Here is a 15,839-nt window from a genome sequence, read left to right as displayed (position 1 = left end):
GTGTTTATTCTGGCCTTCTCTGATTAGCCACTCCGATTACTTACATCCACTGTGGAGCTCTACACACACACACACACACACACACACACACACACACACACACACACACACACACACACACACACACACACACACACACACACACACACACACACACACACACACACACACACACAGGTCCAAAGCTAAACAGACAAAGGGAATTATGGGAGCTTTCTCAGAGTGGAACAAACCAGGGAGAATATTTTTTTGATTTTTGCGCCCTCTGAATGTCGATCGTACACCTCCTGGTTTCAGCTTAGAATAAATTAGATAAGCAAGTTCCCGACGCATTTACCAGAAAAAAATCAAATAAGAAACACAATGACACAGTTAATATTAGACTAGATTACATTTACTTTATTTATCACACATTGGAGACATGCACATGAATACAAAATGAAAGAAAACAGTAAATAAATACATATTAACAATAACAATATATAAAGATATTTATAAAAGGGTATAAATTACCCAGTATAATACACAATATCAAAATATTCAGAATATTAAAAAATAATCATAAAAAATAAGATCTGAAATCAGTGTAGACAGATCCTGATTCAAGTTGCATCTTCTTGCAAATTATTACCATTATTATTCATTTATTAGACCATAAATCCTCATTATTAGACTATAAATATCATTATTAGACTATAAATATCATTATTAGACTATAAATCATCATTATTAGACTATAAATGATCATTATTAGAGTATAAATGATCATTATTGGACCATAAATCCTCATTATTAGACTATAAATATCATTATTAGACTATAAATATCATTATTAGACTATAAATCATCATTATTAGACTATAAATGATCATTATTAGAGTATAAATGATCATTATTAGACCATAATCCTCATTATTGGACTATAAATGATCATTATTAGACCATAATCCTCATTATTGGACTATAAATGATCATTATTAGACCATAAATCCTCATTATTAGACTAAATCATCATTATTAGACTATAAATCATCATTATTAGACCATAAATCCTCATTATTAGACTATAAATCATCATTATTAGACCATAAATCCTCATTATTACACTATAAATATCATTATTAGACCATAAATCATCATTATTAGACTATAAATCCTCATTATTAGACTATAAATCCTCATTATTAGACTATAAATCATCATTATTAGACTATAAATCCTCATTATTAGACCATAAATCCTCATTATTAGACCATAACTCGTCATTATTAGACTAAATCCTCATTATTAGACTATAAATCATCATTATTAGACCATAAATCCTCATTATTAGACTATAAATGATCATTATTAGACTATAAATCCTCATTATTAGACCATAAATCCTCATTATTAGACCATAACTCGTCATTATTAGACTAAATCCTCATTATTAGACTATAAATCATCATTATTAGACCATAAATCCTCATTATTAGACTATAAATGATCATTATTAGACTAAATCCTCATTATTAGACTATAAATCCTCATTATTAGACTATAAATGATCATTATTAGACTAAATCCTCATTATTAGACTATAAATCCTCATTATTAGACTATAAATGATCATTATTAGACTAAATCCTCATTATTAGACTAGATCTGAAACAGGGAGGTGTAGGGGTCAGATTCACTGAGGCTCATTTTCTGTGTGTGTTCCCATCCTTCACTTCCTGTTTGATGCTCAGTGGTAAGTACAGAGTGTTGCATGGATCAGCTGTCAGACTCAGAAGGAGCTCCTCATTAACCTCACCAGACCCAGAGTCCAGCGTAACACCAGCCCCAAATTAAAGGGCCGACAACCTCACCAGTAACTACTCACCGTCACTCGGCCGGTAACACCCCCCCCCCCCATCATCACCACCCCCCCAGCATGGAAACAGACGGCCAACCACACTGAGCTCAAATCTGCATGATAACTACCACAGAGGCAGGGAAATACGGGGTAAAAAAGACCCTACCATGCTCCAATCCATCGTGTGTGTGTGTGTCTGTGTGTGTGTGTGTGTGTGTGTGTGTGTGTGTGTGTGTGTGTGTGTGTGTGTGTGTGTGTGTGTGTGTGTCGTCGAAGGGCTGTACCGAATGTTTTTTTCATTTGTTTTGATTCTTTTCTTAGTTTTTTAATGAAGCTTTGGAAATCTTGTCTTAATAACAATTTATTAACTGAATTTGTTGTTAAATAAATGGGATTTCTGATGTCGTTAGATCGCTGTGTTATAGCCCCGTTAAAACAGGTGTGTTGCTACCTTTTTGTGGGGTATGGCTCTGACAATTTTAGATATTCACAACCCTATTATCATGACCAAAAGGTTCCAAGACAAGTATTTTAATTGGATATCTGTAGAAATGTCTTAAAAAGCGTTGAATTAATTCACCTTTTCAAAAAAGCCTTTCATTGGTATTTAAATGTCTTAAATAAAGAAATTGCTAAAAACTCCAATTAATTTGTACAATTTATACAAAAAGAAAGAATCCCAAATGCTTCTCACGACAAATTCACAGATTTGAATATTGGAAACGTTTCGGTACAGGCTTTATCTTTGTTCAGTCTCTAGGGATCTGGCAGCATGGTTGGGTGGTGGAGTGTGTCTCGTGGTTTCTGTGTACGTGAACAATGGGCGAATACACTGAGGGTTATTCTACAGACGAGCAGAGCATGACGCTCCTCCCGATCAGACCCCGGCTTCCTGCAGTGTGTGTTCTGTGTTTGGTGTCTGCAGTGGTGTGTGTTCTCTCTAAGGTATCCTAACAGTGGTGTTCAATCTGCCCCTTCCTCCTTTTGTCGGTCCCGTCCCTCCCTCTCCTCACTGTGTGTGTGTGTGTGTGTGTGTGTGTGTGATCAGAGACATGCATGCAGAGATCATCAGCTCCATTAAGAGCTTGCAGCTGGACGGAGACGACCCTCGAAAGCTGCTGCAGTCCTGGGGTCGCCTCCGCTTCCCCCGACACGTCCTGCAGTGAGTCTGCAGACAGACCTGGCCTCAGCTTCTCAGTCACACACCCCCCCTCCCCCCCTAAAAAAACCATGTAGAATATTCACCTCTCATCTGTCTAACTAACCAGCCTCATATAGTTATAGCTGTCACATGTTTAGCCACCTTTCTCCAAGGATCACCAACTAAAAATGTCCTAAGCCCATATTTTCTTTAACGTAGCCTGAACTTTGGTTTGTCCGATCCTGAGTTCAGGTTTCATTGTAAATTAAACTCATGAATATATATAAGAATGCACAATTAATCCACATCTTATCAGAAAGTGTAACCTAGTCAAGTGCAATACATCCAACATTTTGGAAATGGCAAAATATCTGAAAGTATTTTGCTGCTGCAGATATGTTCCAGCCTACAAATCGAATTCTGCAGATCTTAAAAAATCCTCATAAGAAACCATACCATCATATATATATTGGGAATAATTAATAAAAAATGTCAAATTCCTGCAAATTAAGAGTCAAAATGTGATCAATTACTTAATCGTGCAGCCTTCAAATTAAATATTATTTTGTATTGGCTGCAAACTACTGTACTAACTAATATAATTGCCATATTTGTTGCATATATACATATAAGATCCTTTTAAAAACATGAATACCTACCGAAAATGATGGTCAAAGCACTTTTTTTCCAATATCTAGTCAGTTCTAACAAAAGAAAACAGACAAAAATGACTCTAGGAATAAATAGGGCAACGCAACAGAGATGGATCACATGTTAGTGACTCATATTGGTGTTGTTCTGCAGCGTAAACAACATGATATCAGATCGGTTCATAGCCTCGTTAGCTCGGTCATACCAAATCAAGCACTTGGGAGGCATTTCCCAAACTCATGTCTTTATCAAAACAGCAGCTCTTATCCGATAAAAACATCAGACCCTCTCCTGACGTCACATTCTTGGCTGTGTTTGGAGTATTTCTCTTGAAGAACGAAGCTGAAATGCCTTGAATGCGTTCATTCCTGCTGCATGAGCATCATCACAGCTGCTGCTGGCATGTGAGGTCTTTAGGAGCGCCTTGAAAGATATTTCTGAACGGCCTGTCGGCATGTGAGGAGTTTCTGACACATCAGAATGAACCAGGATATGAACGTAGGGCTCTGTCTGTGTTTGGTGAGTCTCTGCTGATTTCATCCCATCCTCCCTTTCATCCTCTCATTCCCGCCTCGTCCCCGCCCGTCAGTCATCCCGTCCTCCAGGTGCGACCCTGGATTTCATCGCAGCGCATGAAGGAGTCAGCCGTCCGTACTAACCCGGCTTCACACGCTCCATCTACCAATTCCATCCTCACCGCGCCTCAGGCCTCCAGCGTTTCAGTCCCTCTAACTCACCCCTCTTCTGTCTCTCCTTCACAGGAAGATCAAGAACACCAAACAGAGGCAGGTCATCCCCAAGGTAAACACCAGTGGAGAGGGCAGACCCCATGTTCGGGGCAGATAAAGGATTTCACTTGTTTGCAAGCAACTATTTAGATCATTTCTTCATAGTGTTTCATGCAAAATGTAAAAAATGCTGTTCTCCCAAATGTGGAGATTTTGTGCTTTGTTCTGTTTTGATATCATAAAGAGAATATTGTTAGATTTGACATGTTATTGTAAATATCAGCAGATTAATGGATGTGATGATGCATAAACAAATCACATCATCCTGTGTTGATGCTGTGCAGAGTCTGCTGGACTCTCGGTCTCTGAAGTTCATCGTGAGCCTGACGCTCCACGACCGTACCACCAAGTCCCTGCTGCACGTGCACAAGAAGAAGAAGCCCCCCAGCATCAGCGCCCAGTTCCAGGTAACACCCCCCACACACACACACACACACACACACACACACAAACAAACCAGACCCACACCCTGAACCTCCAACTAACCCCTCTCCTCCTCAGACCTCTCTGACCAAACTCCTGGAGACTCTGAACCGAGCCGAGCCTTTCTTCATCCGCTGCATCCGCTCCAACGCCGAGAAGGTACGACTCTCAGCTCTCGAATGGGGATGTTGCTGTAAGTTTTTAAACGTTGGTGTCTGACTATAAGTGAATGTGCTTCTGGTGTCTGAGCAGAAGGAGATGTATCTGGACGAGGCGTTGGTGCTGCAGCAGCTGAGGTACACAGGGATGCTGGAGACGGTTCGCATCAGGAGGTCAGGCTACGGAGCCAAGTACACATTCCAGGTACTGTTCAGATACTGCTGTGGTAGGAAGTGTACGTGAAACATCATGCAACACCAGGCGCTGAACATCCATCATGATGATCTGAGAAAACTGGCTGTATGGATTCATTACAATAGAAGGAAGGTCTAACTATGGACAGGATTCAACCGAGTCCTGGCACGATGTTTACTGAATAGAGAGGGGTGGGAAGACGTGGAGGGAAGGGAGGGATGAGTGGAAACAAGGAGAGGAGAGGAGACGAGACGAGACGAGATCATTGGGAAAAGGGGAGAGGAAAGTTGGGGATATTAGGAAGACACAAGGAAGTAATTGGACCAAAAACTCAGTCAGGGTTTCCCACAGAAAGTTAGTTAGTCAAGGTGGTGGGTTGTCCGGGGGGAGGGGGGGTACAGACTACAGACTCTGTACTACATTTAACAATTATTTATTAAATACTAAAAATTGTAATCAACACACAATAAGCTTTTCAAAATAATGAATTATTAATGATTAAGTTCAACCACTAGATGCCGCTGTTCAGACGCACCACAGGACTCGCAGGCATATCACATAGACCTATTTAAACTTTAAAAACTGACTCTTTTCCAATTCACGGTTTGGAATGAGACAAAACAGGACAGAGTAACACGGCGAATATCGCTCATATTTTCTTTTCTTTGGAAGACCTTAGTTAAGGCGGCAGGCGTGCGTTGCTTAGGGGTCACCTAAGCTGTAAAGTGCTGCGGGAAACCCTGACTGGGATGGGAAAAGGAAAGGAGACGAGGAAACATAAGGTAGAGGAGAAGTTTATAAATAAAAAAGAAAGGAGGAGATATGAGGAGGAAACCAAAGGAAGATAAGGAGTTTGGAGCAAGTGAGATGGGAAAAGGAAAAGGAGGGGAGGATGAGTTGGGAAGGAAGCAAGAGGAAAGGAGGATACATCGGGGAAAAGAAGAGAGGAAAGTTGGATATATTAGGAGGAAAAAAGGAAGTCATTGGACCAAAGAAAGAGAAGGAAATTGGAAAACATAAGAGGAGAAGGTAAGACAGAAGGTAGGAACATCAAGAGAAAGGAGAAGATGGAAACAGGAAGTTGAGGTGATGGGAAGAGGAAATCTTGGAGCTGATGCAATGCTACTAATCAGTAGTAGTTACATGTTAATGCCTTGCTATATATATATAATCTTAAGGTGTTGACCATTCATCTCGACCAGTCCTTTCTCTAACAGTCCATTCATTTCTAATCTGTATTTCTCTGTGTTGTCCTGTCCCTGCAGGAGTTCATAGAACAGTTCAGGGTTTTGCTGCCGAAGAGCGCGGCCGCCTCTAAAGACGACATCTCCGTGCTGCTGGGGAGGAAGATGGGCCTGGACCCCACCACGTACCAGATAGGCAAAACTAAGGTACACCACTGAGGTTCATTCCTTCTTTACATCTTATGCACTCCCGGTTTTCTTCCCTGCTGTAAATCCTGCTGTCTTCTCTGTGCTCAGGTGTTCCTGAAGGAGCTGGAGCGACAGCAGCTGCAGGACACGCTGCACAAAGACGTGATGAGGAAGATCATCTTCCTGCAGCGCTGGTTCAGAGGCCGCCTGCAGAGGAAGGAGTTCCTGGACATGAGACAGGCCGCCATCTTGATTCAGGTAAACACAGACACAAGATCGAGGCTTGTATTTCAGCACGAGGAGAGAAGTGAAGGATAGTACTGACTGAGTCCTGTGCTCCTCATAGCATGCATGGCGCAGGTTCTGCAGAGAGGAGCAGCGGCGCCGGGCGGCCTCTCTGATCCAGGCTGTGTGGAGAGGACACCGGCAGAGAGCGGAGTACGAGAGACAGAGACACGGAGTCACCAAAATACAAGCTCTGGTCAGGGGACACTCAGCGCGCAGGAGGTAACCACACAGGGACACAATCAGGGAGACGTCTCTGTGGACAACACCTAAACTAATGTCCCGTTCAGAATCATGTCAACTTTGTCAGCTAGTATTTACTTTTTATTACGTCTTAGTCCTGGGCCAGAATTGTTTCAGACCCAAGGACTCCAGGGCACATGTAGAGCAGAAGATCCTCTTTATTTTAATAGTATCGTTTTTGTAAGCATTATATTAAACAATGCAGGCTATCTAGTCCAAACCAGTGGCTCTTTTTATTTTCTATTGTGTTTGTTATTATTATTTTGTTGTATTTCGTCTTTGAGATGTCTTCACTTTCTATGCCTGTCATTGTATTATGCTGCTGCAACACAAACATTTCCCAGTTTGGGATTAATAAAGTCATTCTTACCTTAAGTTTAATACTTGATTTTGAGTACAAACTCTCTGCTGTTGTAATCATGTAAATTTCCCCGTTGCCGGACAAATTCTGGGGTCTGACTCTGATCGGAGCTGCAGGATGTGTGTGTTTCAGAGAGAGAGTCACAGAGGAGGGGGAAGGTCAAACCTCTCTGGGCTTACGGTCTAACTTTCAGTTTTGTGTTACAGGTGCCACTCCATGCGCGAGGAGAAGCAGAAGAAGGAGGACGAGGAAAAAGAAGCTCAGATGAGGGCTGAAGAGGAGGAAAGAAGAAGGAAGGAAGAAGTGGAGGAGGCGAGAAGAAGAGCAGAGGCGGAGGAAGAGAAGAGGAGGATGGAAGAAGAGGAAGCAGCAAGGAGGAAGGCCGAAGAGGAGGAAGCCAGGAGGAGAGCCGAGGAAGAAGAGGAGGCTGCTAAAGAAGCAGAGAAACAGAGAGAGGAACAGGAGAAAAGTGTGGAGAAGGAGGCCCCGGACATAGCGCTGGTCACTGAGGAGACGCTGGAGGAGGAGGATGGGGAGGAGGAGGAGGAGGAGGAGGAGGATGAGGATGGGGAGCCAGGATGCGAGGAGGAGGATTTGGATAGCTACGGTGCCTTACCTGAGGCTGGACCTCAGCTGGAGGAGAAGGAGGAGGAGGAGGAGGAGTCAGGACATCTGGATTCAAACTCTGATGGAGTCAACGCACTTACACCTGCTCCTCCAGGAGAGGAGCCGGACAAACAGACTCCACCCAAACCTGCGAGTGCCGAACAAAAGAAATCCCGAGCTCCGGCTCTAAAGAGGGGCCAGACATCCAAGAGCCAGGAGAAGAGGGAGCAGAGGAGGCTCCGAGGGCTGGAGCACAACCAGAGGGAGACGGAGCGAGCCGCCTCCTCTTCCTCCTCCTCCACCCCGAGCAGCAGCAAGGATCAAACTTCTCCTCCTAAGAGCAAGAGCCAGGAGCCGCCCAAGCTGAAGGAGCGGGCGGACAGCAAAGAGCTGGACCAGTACACCTTCGTGGCCTGGAAGATGAAGGAGGAGAAGGGAGGGAAGAGGGAGGCCAAAGCGTCGCCTCCTCCTCTGGTGCGCCCATCCTCCTTGCCCCTGCACACGACCGACTCCCCGCCGGACAGGAACGGTGTGGGAGACGCTGTCGGAGCGTCGAGCCTGCAGCGCCGTCCAGGGGGGTTCAAGGAGAAGCCGGAGAAGTGGAGGAGGAGCGAGGGGGAAAACTCGGAGGGAGCCAGTCCTCCTCCTCCTCCGAAAAGAGAGGAGAGGAGGAAGAAACCACCGCTGTACGTCTGGTTCTCTAAACTGTGCCTCAAATGTTGTCTCTTTAATCCGGTGTATGGATAATATGTGGAGGCTTTGATTTACCTGCTTAGATTTAAGTGTTGTCTATTTTAAACTGAGTTACTCTTAATCCAGGTTATCATTACCTTAGTATTAATTGTATTTACCAATTAAGTTATTATATCCACATGACTGATTGATTAACCCCATAATAACCTATATTGCCCTGCCATGGTTTTAATATAAAGAACATTTAAGGTATATCTTCCCCAAACACCATTAAAGCTAAGGCTGCATGATTTGGAAGAAATGCGTATTGCGATTCGATTGAAGAAATTGGAGGAAGTGATCATTTTTAAATTAAAATTCTCTTCATTTAAGAATATATTAAAAAGATCTAATGGTTGTTTCTAAAACTACTTTATTTAAATTGTATTTTAACACGTATTCGCCTTTAAACTAATACTGTGCTTGCTGTGATTTGAATATGGCACTAATCCACATTGCCATTCATTTGTTTTGTATTTACTTCATTCATATTCTCTCTGTTTTCTCCTAGGCGCGAAACAGTCTCCTCATCATTGGACAGTCTGTCTCCAGGAACTGAAGGAGCCGGTGCTTTTTCAGTCAGAGAGGTATTTCAAACGCTCACCTGCTGGAGAAATGACATTCTTCAGTTATTCTGATCGTACTTTATCATCTAACATCTGCAGCTGATTTCCCCCTATGATTGCCAGGCTGACGGCTCGAAGGGAAGCTCCTTCAGACGGAAACACCAGGACAGTTCTGACTCCACGCACTCCTTCGCCTCCCCACCAGACAAGTACTGAACTTACCTTACTGATAATAATAATCTTACTTATTCCCCAAATGTTTTCTTATCTGGGATTTGGTATTACTGAATCTACAGTATGCACGCTGAAAAGCACGCCCGTACTTTTGATTTGTGACATCATTTCTTACTCAGGGTTCATTCAGACGAAATGCTAAAACATGGGAAGTGGAATCCTTTTAAAAACACATCTCAAGACACCGTAACATTTTAAAATAATAGGTACCATCTATGCCAGGGGTGTCCAAACTTATTTCACCGAGGGCCAGATACAGAAAAATGTACGGAGAGCTGGGCCGCTTATAGAGGTGAATATCGTCTCAAAAGTTAAGTTATAAGTTAGCAAAACAAATCAAATGTAGGTGAATAATGCGCAATACTTGAAAATGCTTTAAGGAAAGAACAACCTACATCCCGTCTGTCTTTAGGGCTCATTCCTTAAAACAGAAGCCTCAGATTGCTGATAATTAGAGTAAATATGAAGGTTACTTTTCAAGCTCGTTTTTTTATCCACTAAGATTTGTTAGACAATGTTTTCAATTCTAAATGACTGAATTTATTTAAAAATGGGGCTCATTAATATATTTGAACATGTATTACATTCAATATGACTTCCAGTTCTACAGATGTATATTATTATCAGGTAAAAAAACACAACTTTTTGACTTAACAAGGAAAACTAGTAAATGGCAGCGTAATGTATACATACAGACAAATATAATCAAGTTAAAGACAAACAGTGTGAATGGGTACAAACGCTGTGAACAGCTGTTTAAATACTAAGAGGTGTACAGACACAATAATGTACACACTATACAAACCATACATGGGGAAAAAGGACCAGTATTGGCACTTTTATAAATAATATGAATAAATATTAGAGGATATAACCAGTTTGCCAAATATTCCACCTCTGCTGCATTAGTTTGTGATTGGTGAATCAAACCCAGTCTGTCTGCAGAAGGCATGCCCACAAATCACGGCCCGCGGTCAGGTGTAATACGGCCCGCGGCTTCGGTCTTATTGTGTATTATTTATGGCTTGCCAGCTGGTTGAGATACAAAGAGTACAGGGAATTGACAAGTGTAATAAAAGACATTCAATCCTGTGGTTTTTGAGATTGCCTTTTCTGTTGAAGACGCTGTATTTTGGTTTTGGTGTTTCCTGGTTTTCTTTTGTTTCGGGTGGATCCGTGGTAAAACCCGGAGCGGATCTTTTTGAGTTGCCTATGTTTGTGGACCTATGAACTGGATTGAACTTATGTTGGGGTTGTAACCGACTGGATTCTTTGCTAAAGCGGACTGAACTGTAGCGTATTATTAGTCAGACCTGATTCTGACACCACACTTTATTAAAAATAGGTCAAACCCACTGCAAAGTTAAAGGTATTACATATAGTTTGTTCAGTCTGACTCTCCAGATGTGAATGAAAGTTAGAATTATTATTGTTTTTAGAGTTGTTTACGCTTTCCTGAGTGGCTAATATTTTGTTTCATTGCCATTAAAAAAATTCAGATAATTATGAAAATTAAAACTGAAAAGATAACTTACTTTTATGTTTAAAAGGAATATTCACATTATCAAATCTGTCCCTCTTTGAAAAGCGTTCGGACCCCCATGGTGTACAGTATCAGTATGGAGATGAACCCCAGACAGAAGTTCCCAGGAAGTGTTCCTCAGGTGAATCCATCAGCTGTCCGTCAGAGTGTTCCTGAGGAACTCTCAGAGTTGTGTAATCCAACAATCCTCCACTCCGTGTTTGGTGTTGCTTATCACAACCGTAAATTCCTGACAGCTGAATTTACTCGGAACAGATTCATACGACACAGACAAATGAGCCCTTAAAGAGTCAGTCACTGGTCACAGCTTCTATCAGACGGTTATCAGGCGGAGTCATCGGGTTGTTGTGTTGCTATGGTAAAACTAATGGAGCAGAGCTTGAATACGTGGCACATATTAGTCTAGATATACAAATACTTCAACTATTCGTTTACCTGTTGCTATTCAACAATACAACGGATTCCAAAGGTTGTGAGTTTTCCTGACAGGTGTCTGTGTTTCCGTCCCCTGCAGGTCCGTCAGTTTCTTCAGCAAGATTTTAAAGAAGCGTCCGCACAAAGAGGCTCAGACTCCAGACAACGGAGAGCTGACTCTCGCTCAGATTCTCAACGAGAGACCTCCGGGAGGGGAAGGTAGATATGAAAAACGGTTCAATTTGTCTGCTTCAGTTTCAGAAGAATTAAAGGAGCAAGGAGTTAACCTTATTCCTTTTGAGGTAGATTGGTTTTTGGGTGGCATTTTTCCAAAGCTGGTTAAAACGGAGAACCTTGGATCATCAATACTAAGAACTATATCTATAAAGATAACTATGAATATATATCTTACATTGTCCACATCAATCTGTAATGAGAACAGTGGTAAATGCTCTCGCTGGGATCCTGTTCAGACAGCAGGGTTGGGCAAGTTACTTCCAAAATGTAATACAGTACATATTACTTATTCCTGTCTTTTTAAAGTAACAAGTTACATTACATTATTACTGTCTCTGAACTGTAATGCGTTACACTACTTTAGTTTTACTTTGAGTTACTTTCACCAAAATAACTGCTAAAGTATGAATTTAAATGCTAAAGTGTAGTTTACTGCAGCTCATTAATTAAAGCTATCTATGGCAGTACATGCTGAACATTAGGAAAAGAGCTAGAAATGTAACTCCTGCTCCGTTTAAGTGGGCTGAATAAAATGTGATACAGGTACCATGACGTCTCTGTGTGTCATTAATAACATGTGAGTGGAGCCTCTGCACGGCCCTGTCACCTGCTGCATATGAACCAGTCTCTAAGGCAGCGTTAGCTCACCTGGTCATTGGTGTGTTAACGGGGATTTGGCTGACAAGCTTTCTAAAAGCCGGCGATTCCACAGAGGACAGAGGCTGCAGATCTTCAACACTCTGCCACGAGTCTCTGAACTTCTCGGGGTTCAGGCAGCAGACCCAGAGAAAGTGACCTTCTGTTGCTTCGGCCTGCGTGCACTGCTGTCTTTCTCTGTTCTTTTCTCTGAGACTGCAGTTCTGCATTGTGAGCCTGCAGCTCTGCATTGTGATCCTGCAGTTCTGCATTGTGAGCCTGCAGTTCTGCATTGTGAGCCTGCAGTTCTGCATTGTGAGCCTGCAGCTCTGCATTGTGAGCCTGCAGCTCTGCATTGTGAGCCTGCAGTTCTGCATGTGAGCCTGCAGCTGCAGTGAGTCTGTTTCTGCAGCCCTCTGAACCGATAGGAAACAGGCTTACTGAGTTACTATTCTACCGGCACAATTATTTCTCTGGTGTCGGAATGTCTCGAGATGTTTGTGATTCTTAGAAACAAAACACCACATCATTTCGGGTTAAAATGTGTTGTAACTGCGTTACTGAGAATTGTAATGGGAATTATATTACCCACATTTCAGAAGTAATGCGTTGTATTACTGCGTTACAGCAGAAAGTAATACATTACTGTAACTCCGTCACTTTGGTAACGCGTAACACCCAACACTGTCAGACAGTGATCCCAGCGATAGCAGTCCTTTTCCTTCACGCCTCATAGAGTGTAAAGAAAACACAGGTGTATTATCTCAAATTTTCTCAGGACTAAACTAACCCCGCTGTGTGCTTTCTGAGGAAACACCGACCTGTGCAGGATCACGCTCAGAGCAAACAATAACTCCTCTCTGGGGTCTGGTCCTCCACGGGACTTATACACACTTTACATTCGGTGGTCTCATTTTGATTTAGTCCCCTTCTGTTCCTGAAATGTACTTTAATTTGTGATGATAAGTAAAATAACAATGAAGGGGGCACTAGAGGGGCTTCACAAAGGGAAACAATCATAGTAAAAGGGTTATAATAATCAATACTCCATTTGGATCTTGAATTGGGTTCCTTCTGATGCCCACTTTATTATTATTTTCGGCACCTGGAAGGATTTTGAGTCCCAGGTTGTATTTATTTTTTACTTTGTATATTATTAGTATTTATTATTTATTGTATTTGATTATTTATTATCTAGGGTGTAAGGACAGAGGGTGTGGTATGCTGTTGCCGCCGTAAAGCCCCCTGGGAAACGTGTAATTGTGTGTCGTATCGGGCGATATAAATAACATTTGGTTGATCCATTGGCTCCCTTTCAGCCCAGACGTCCGGACCTCCCTCCCGGCCTCTCTCCCAGCCTCATGGAGAGCGCTCTGGTAAAGGTTTAGGACGTAACCCCACCATAAAGATCAGCCGGGCCACCCGAGTCTCTGAGCAGTGGAACGCCTCGCTGGACCGAGAGATCACCAATGCTAACGAGCTGCGGCACCTTGATGAGTTCCTGGGTAACCAGGTGGGTGAACGAAGAAGACTTCTGTTTATTAAAGGAAGTGATTCACTCTCATAACCCTCAAAATATCTGTGTGTGTTTCCCTTTCACAGGTCAATGATTTCCGCTCCAGGGGGAAGTCGCTGTCGGCCACAGAGGCCATCTTTGTTACGGCCACCATGCAGTTCAGAGAAACCATCAAAGCCATGTACTCTCTCCCTGTGAGTGCAGACGCATTACACACACTCTAAGGGTGTTTTGAAAGGGGGCTGTATGAATCAGTGTGTTTCCTACAGTAGATGTCAGTCAGATCTCCCCAGGGTTAGAGAAACAGACAAGCAGCAGGAAGCTAAGCATGCACAGCTGTGGACGGCGGCAGGAGCAAATGTGTTTCAGTCTCTGCCTTCACACCGCTCTTTCCGACGGAGCAGAGTGGAGCCTCTTCAAAGCCACCAGACTTTCGTCAGCAGATAGTTTGTTTGTGTAATAGGGTGACTCAAAGGGTGTGTTAAAAGGTATCATTTAAGACATACAGTAGCACAACAATTATACCAAACAAGGCGATGTTAGACCAGCATCTTCCCGTGTTCTGGGAGGCTCAAATGACTCTTTTGGTCAGTGGAGTCTAGTGGTTTTGACCTGAGATAGCGGCTTTACTTCCCCGTCTGAAACAGCGTTCTGACGCCAGAGTAAAGGGGTAAAACAATTCAAAATACATCATAGATTTAAACTAATATATCATTTTAGAAGGGGCTTCTCTTTGCATTTTGCTGGTGCCCCTGTCTGCAGTAGTACCTTAGCTGCTTAGCTTCTGTCCTGTCTCCTTCAAACTGGGGACTTTCCAAACGACTTCTCTCGTCTGTAATCTACTGACTGAACATCCTACTGGTCCAAGTTCTTCCTCTCCTCTTCCTCACCCTCTCTCTCCTGTCCCCTGATCATCTCCAGAGACCCACCATAGGCTACAAAGGCCTGATGTCGGGCTACCAGAACAAAGTGATCCACCTGGCGGGGGAGGGGCAGAAAGGAGAGGTCCAGCTGGTGGTGAACCTCTTCCAGTCGGTGCTGGACGGGTTCATCCGGGGGGAGATGAAGAAGGAGGAGGCCGAGCCTGCGAAGGTGGGGAGCACTGACATTTATTATCAAATGGTGCAATAAGTCCTATTGTGGAGACATTATGTATTCATGCTCTTGTGTGTGTGTGTGTGTGTGTGTGTGTGTGTGTGTGTGTGTGTGTGTGTGTGTGTGTGTGTGTGTGTGTGTGTGTGTGTGTGTGTGTGTGTGTGTGTGTGTGTGTGTGTGTGTGTGTGTGTGTGTGTGTGTGTGTGTGTGTGTGTGTGTGTGTGTGTGTGTGTGTGTGTGTGTGTGTGTGTGTGTGTTGCAGCCTAAAGCGAGGAAGAAGAGGAGGAAAAAAGATAAAAGTGTAAGTGTGCAAAGTGGAAATGTACCTCATGATTCCTATTTATATGTTTTCAATTATTTTATATATTTTTCTTACATTCTTTTCAATATTTGAGTAATTATTTGCATTTATACCCACCTGTACACACACCGTCACCCGTTTAAAGACTGATTAATACACACAACCATGTATTTATCTTCCTTTGTAACATCTATTTAATCAAACAATGTTGTACCTTTTCTGAATGTGTACATTTTATACACTTTTTGTGTTTGTTTCTATGTTTAACTGCATCGAGACAAGCCTGCAAAATATAATACCCAAGAAAGATTAATGACTAACTATCCTCTTGTGTTTTCAGATGGAGAGCCCGCTGGATCACGTGTTCGTCAACTACCAGGTCAACATCATGCAGTCATGTGACCAGTGTCCCTCGTACATCTGGGGCATGGAGAAGGCCTACATGTGCAGCTGTGAGTTGAAAACCTTTATTTTCTTCTTCTTACTTGTGCAACATATCA

At 42.7% G+C, this 15,839-nt stretch overlaps 1 protein-coding gene across 5 annotated transcripts in view; it reads left to right on the top strand.

Annotated features, from left to right (window-relative positions):
• Positions 1–15,839, top strand: part of si:zfos-588f8.1 — a 79,216-nt gene that overhangs the window by 53,887 nt on the left and 9,490 nt on the right. For 3 of the 5 annotated variants that reach the window (XM_063890815.1, XM_063890816.1, XM_063890814.1), the window contains 16 exons: positions 4,394–4,433; positions 4,705–4,827; positions 4,922–5,002; positions 5,096–5,206; positions 6,463–6,588; positions 6,679–6,828; positions 6,917–7,077; positions 7,666–8,751; positions 9,309–9,384; positions 9,487–9,572; positions 11,655–11,773; positions 13,747–13,940; positions 14,030–14,137; positions 14,865–15,035; positions 15,301–15,339; positions 15,680–15,791. In XM_063890815.1, coding sequence (XP_063746885.1) covers positions 4,394–4,433; positions 4,705–4,827; positions 4,922–5,002; positions 5,096–5,206; positions 6,463–6,588; positions 6,679–6,828; positions 6,917–7,077; positions 7,666–8,751; positions 9,309–9,384; positions 9,487–9,572; positions 11,655–11,773; positions 13,747–13,940; positions 14,030–14,137; positions 14,865–15,035; positions 15,301–15,339; positions 15,680–15,791 — 2,783 coding nt within the window. Of the gene's footprint in view, positions 1–2,888; positions 3,003–4,393; positions 4,434–4,704; positions 4,828–4,921; positions 5,003–5,095; positions 5,207–6,462; positions 6,589–6,678; positions 6,829–6,916; positions 7,078–7,665; positions 8,752–9,308; positions 9,385–9,486; positions 9,573–11,654; positions 11,774–13,746; positions 13,941–14,029; positions 14,138–14,864; positions 15,036–15,300; positions 15,340–15,679; positions 15,792–15,839 lie in introns of all 5 variants that reach the window. The other 2 variants (XM_063890813.1, XM_063890812.1) reach the window with 1 other exon arrangement.

The sequence above is a fragment of the Eleginops maclovinus genome, chromosome 9 (genome assembly GCF_036324505.1).
Source record: "Eleginops maclovinus isolate JMC-PN-2008 ecotype Puerto Natales chromosome 9, JC_Emac_rtc_rv5, whole genome shotgun sequence".
In the NCBI taxonomy this organism is placed as follows: Eukaryota; Metazoa; Chordata; class Actinopteri; order Perciformes; family Eleginopidae; genus Eleginops; species Eleginops maclovinus.
Note: the sequence above shows the minus strand (reverse complement) of the source record. Positions and strands in the feature narration are given on the sequence as shown.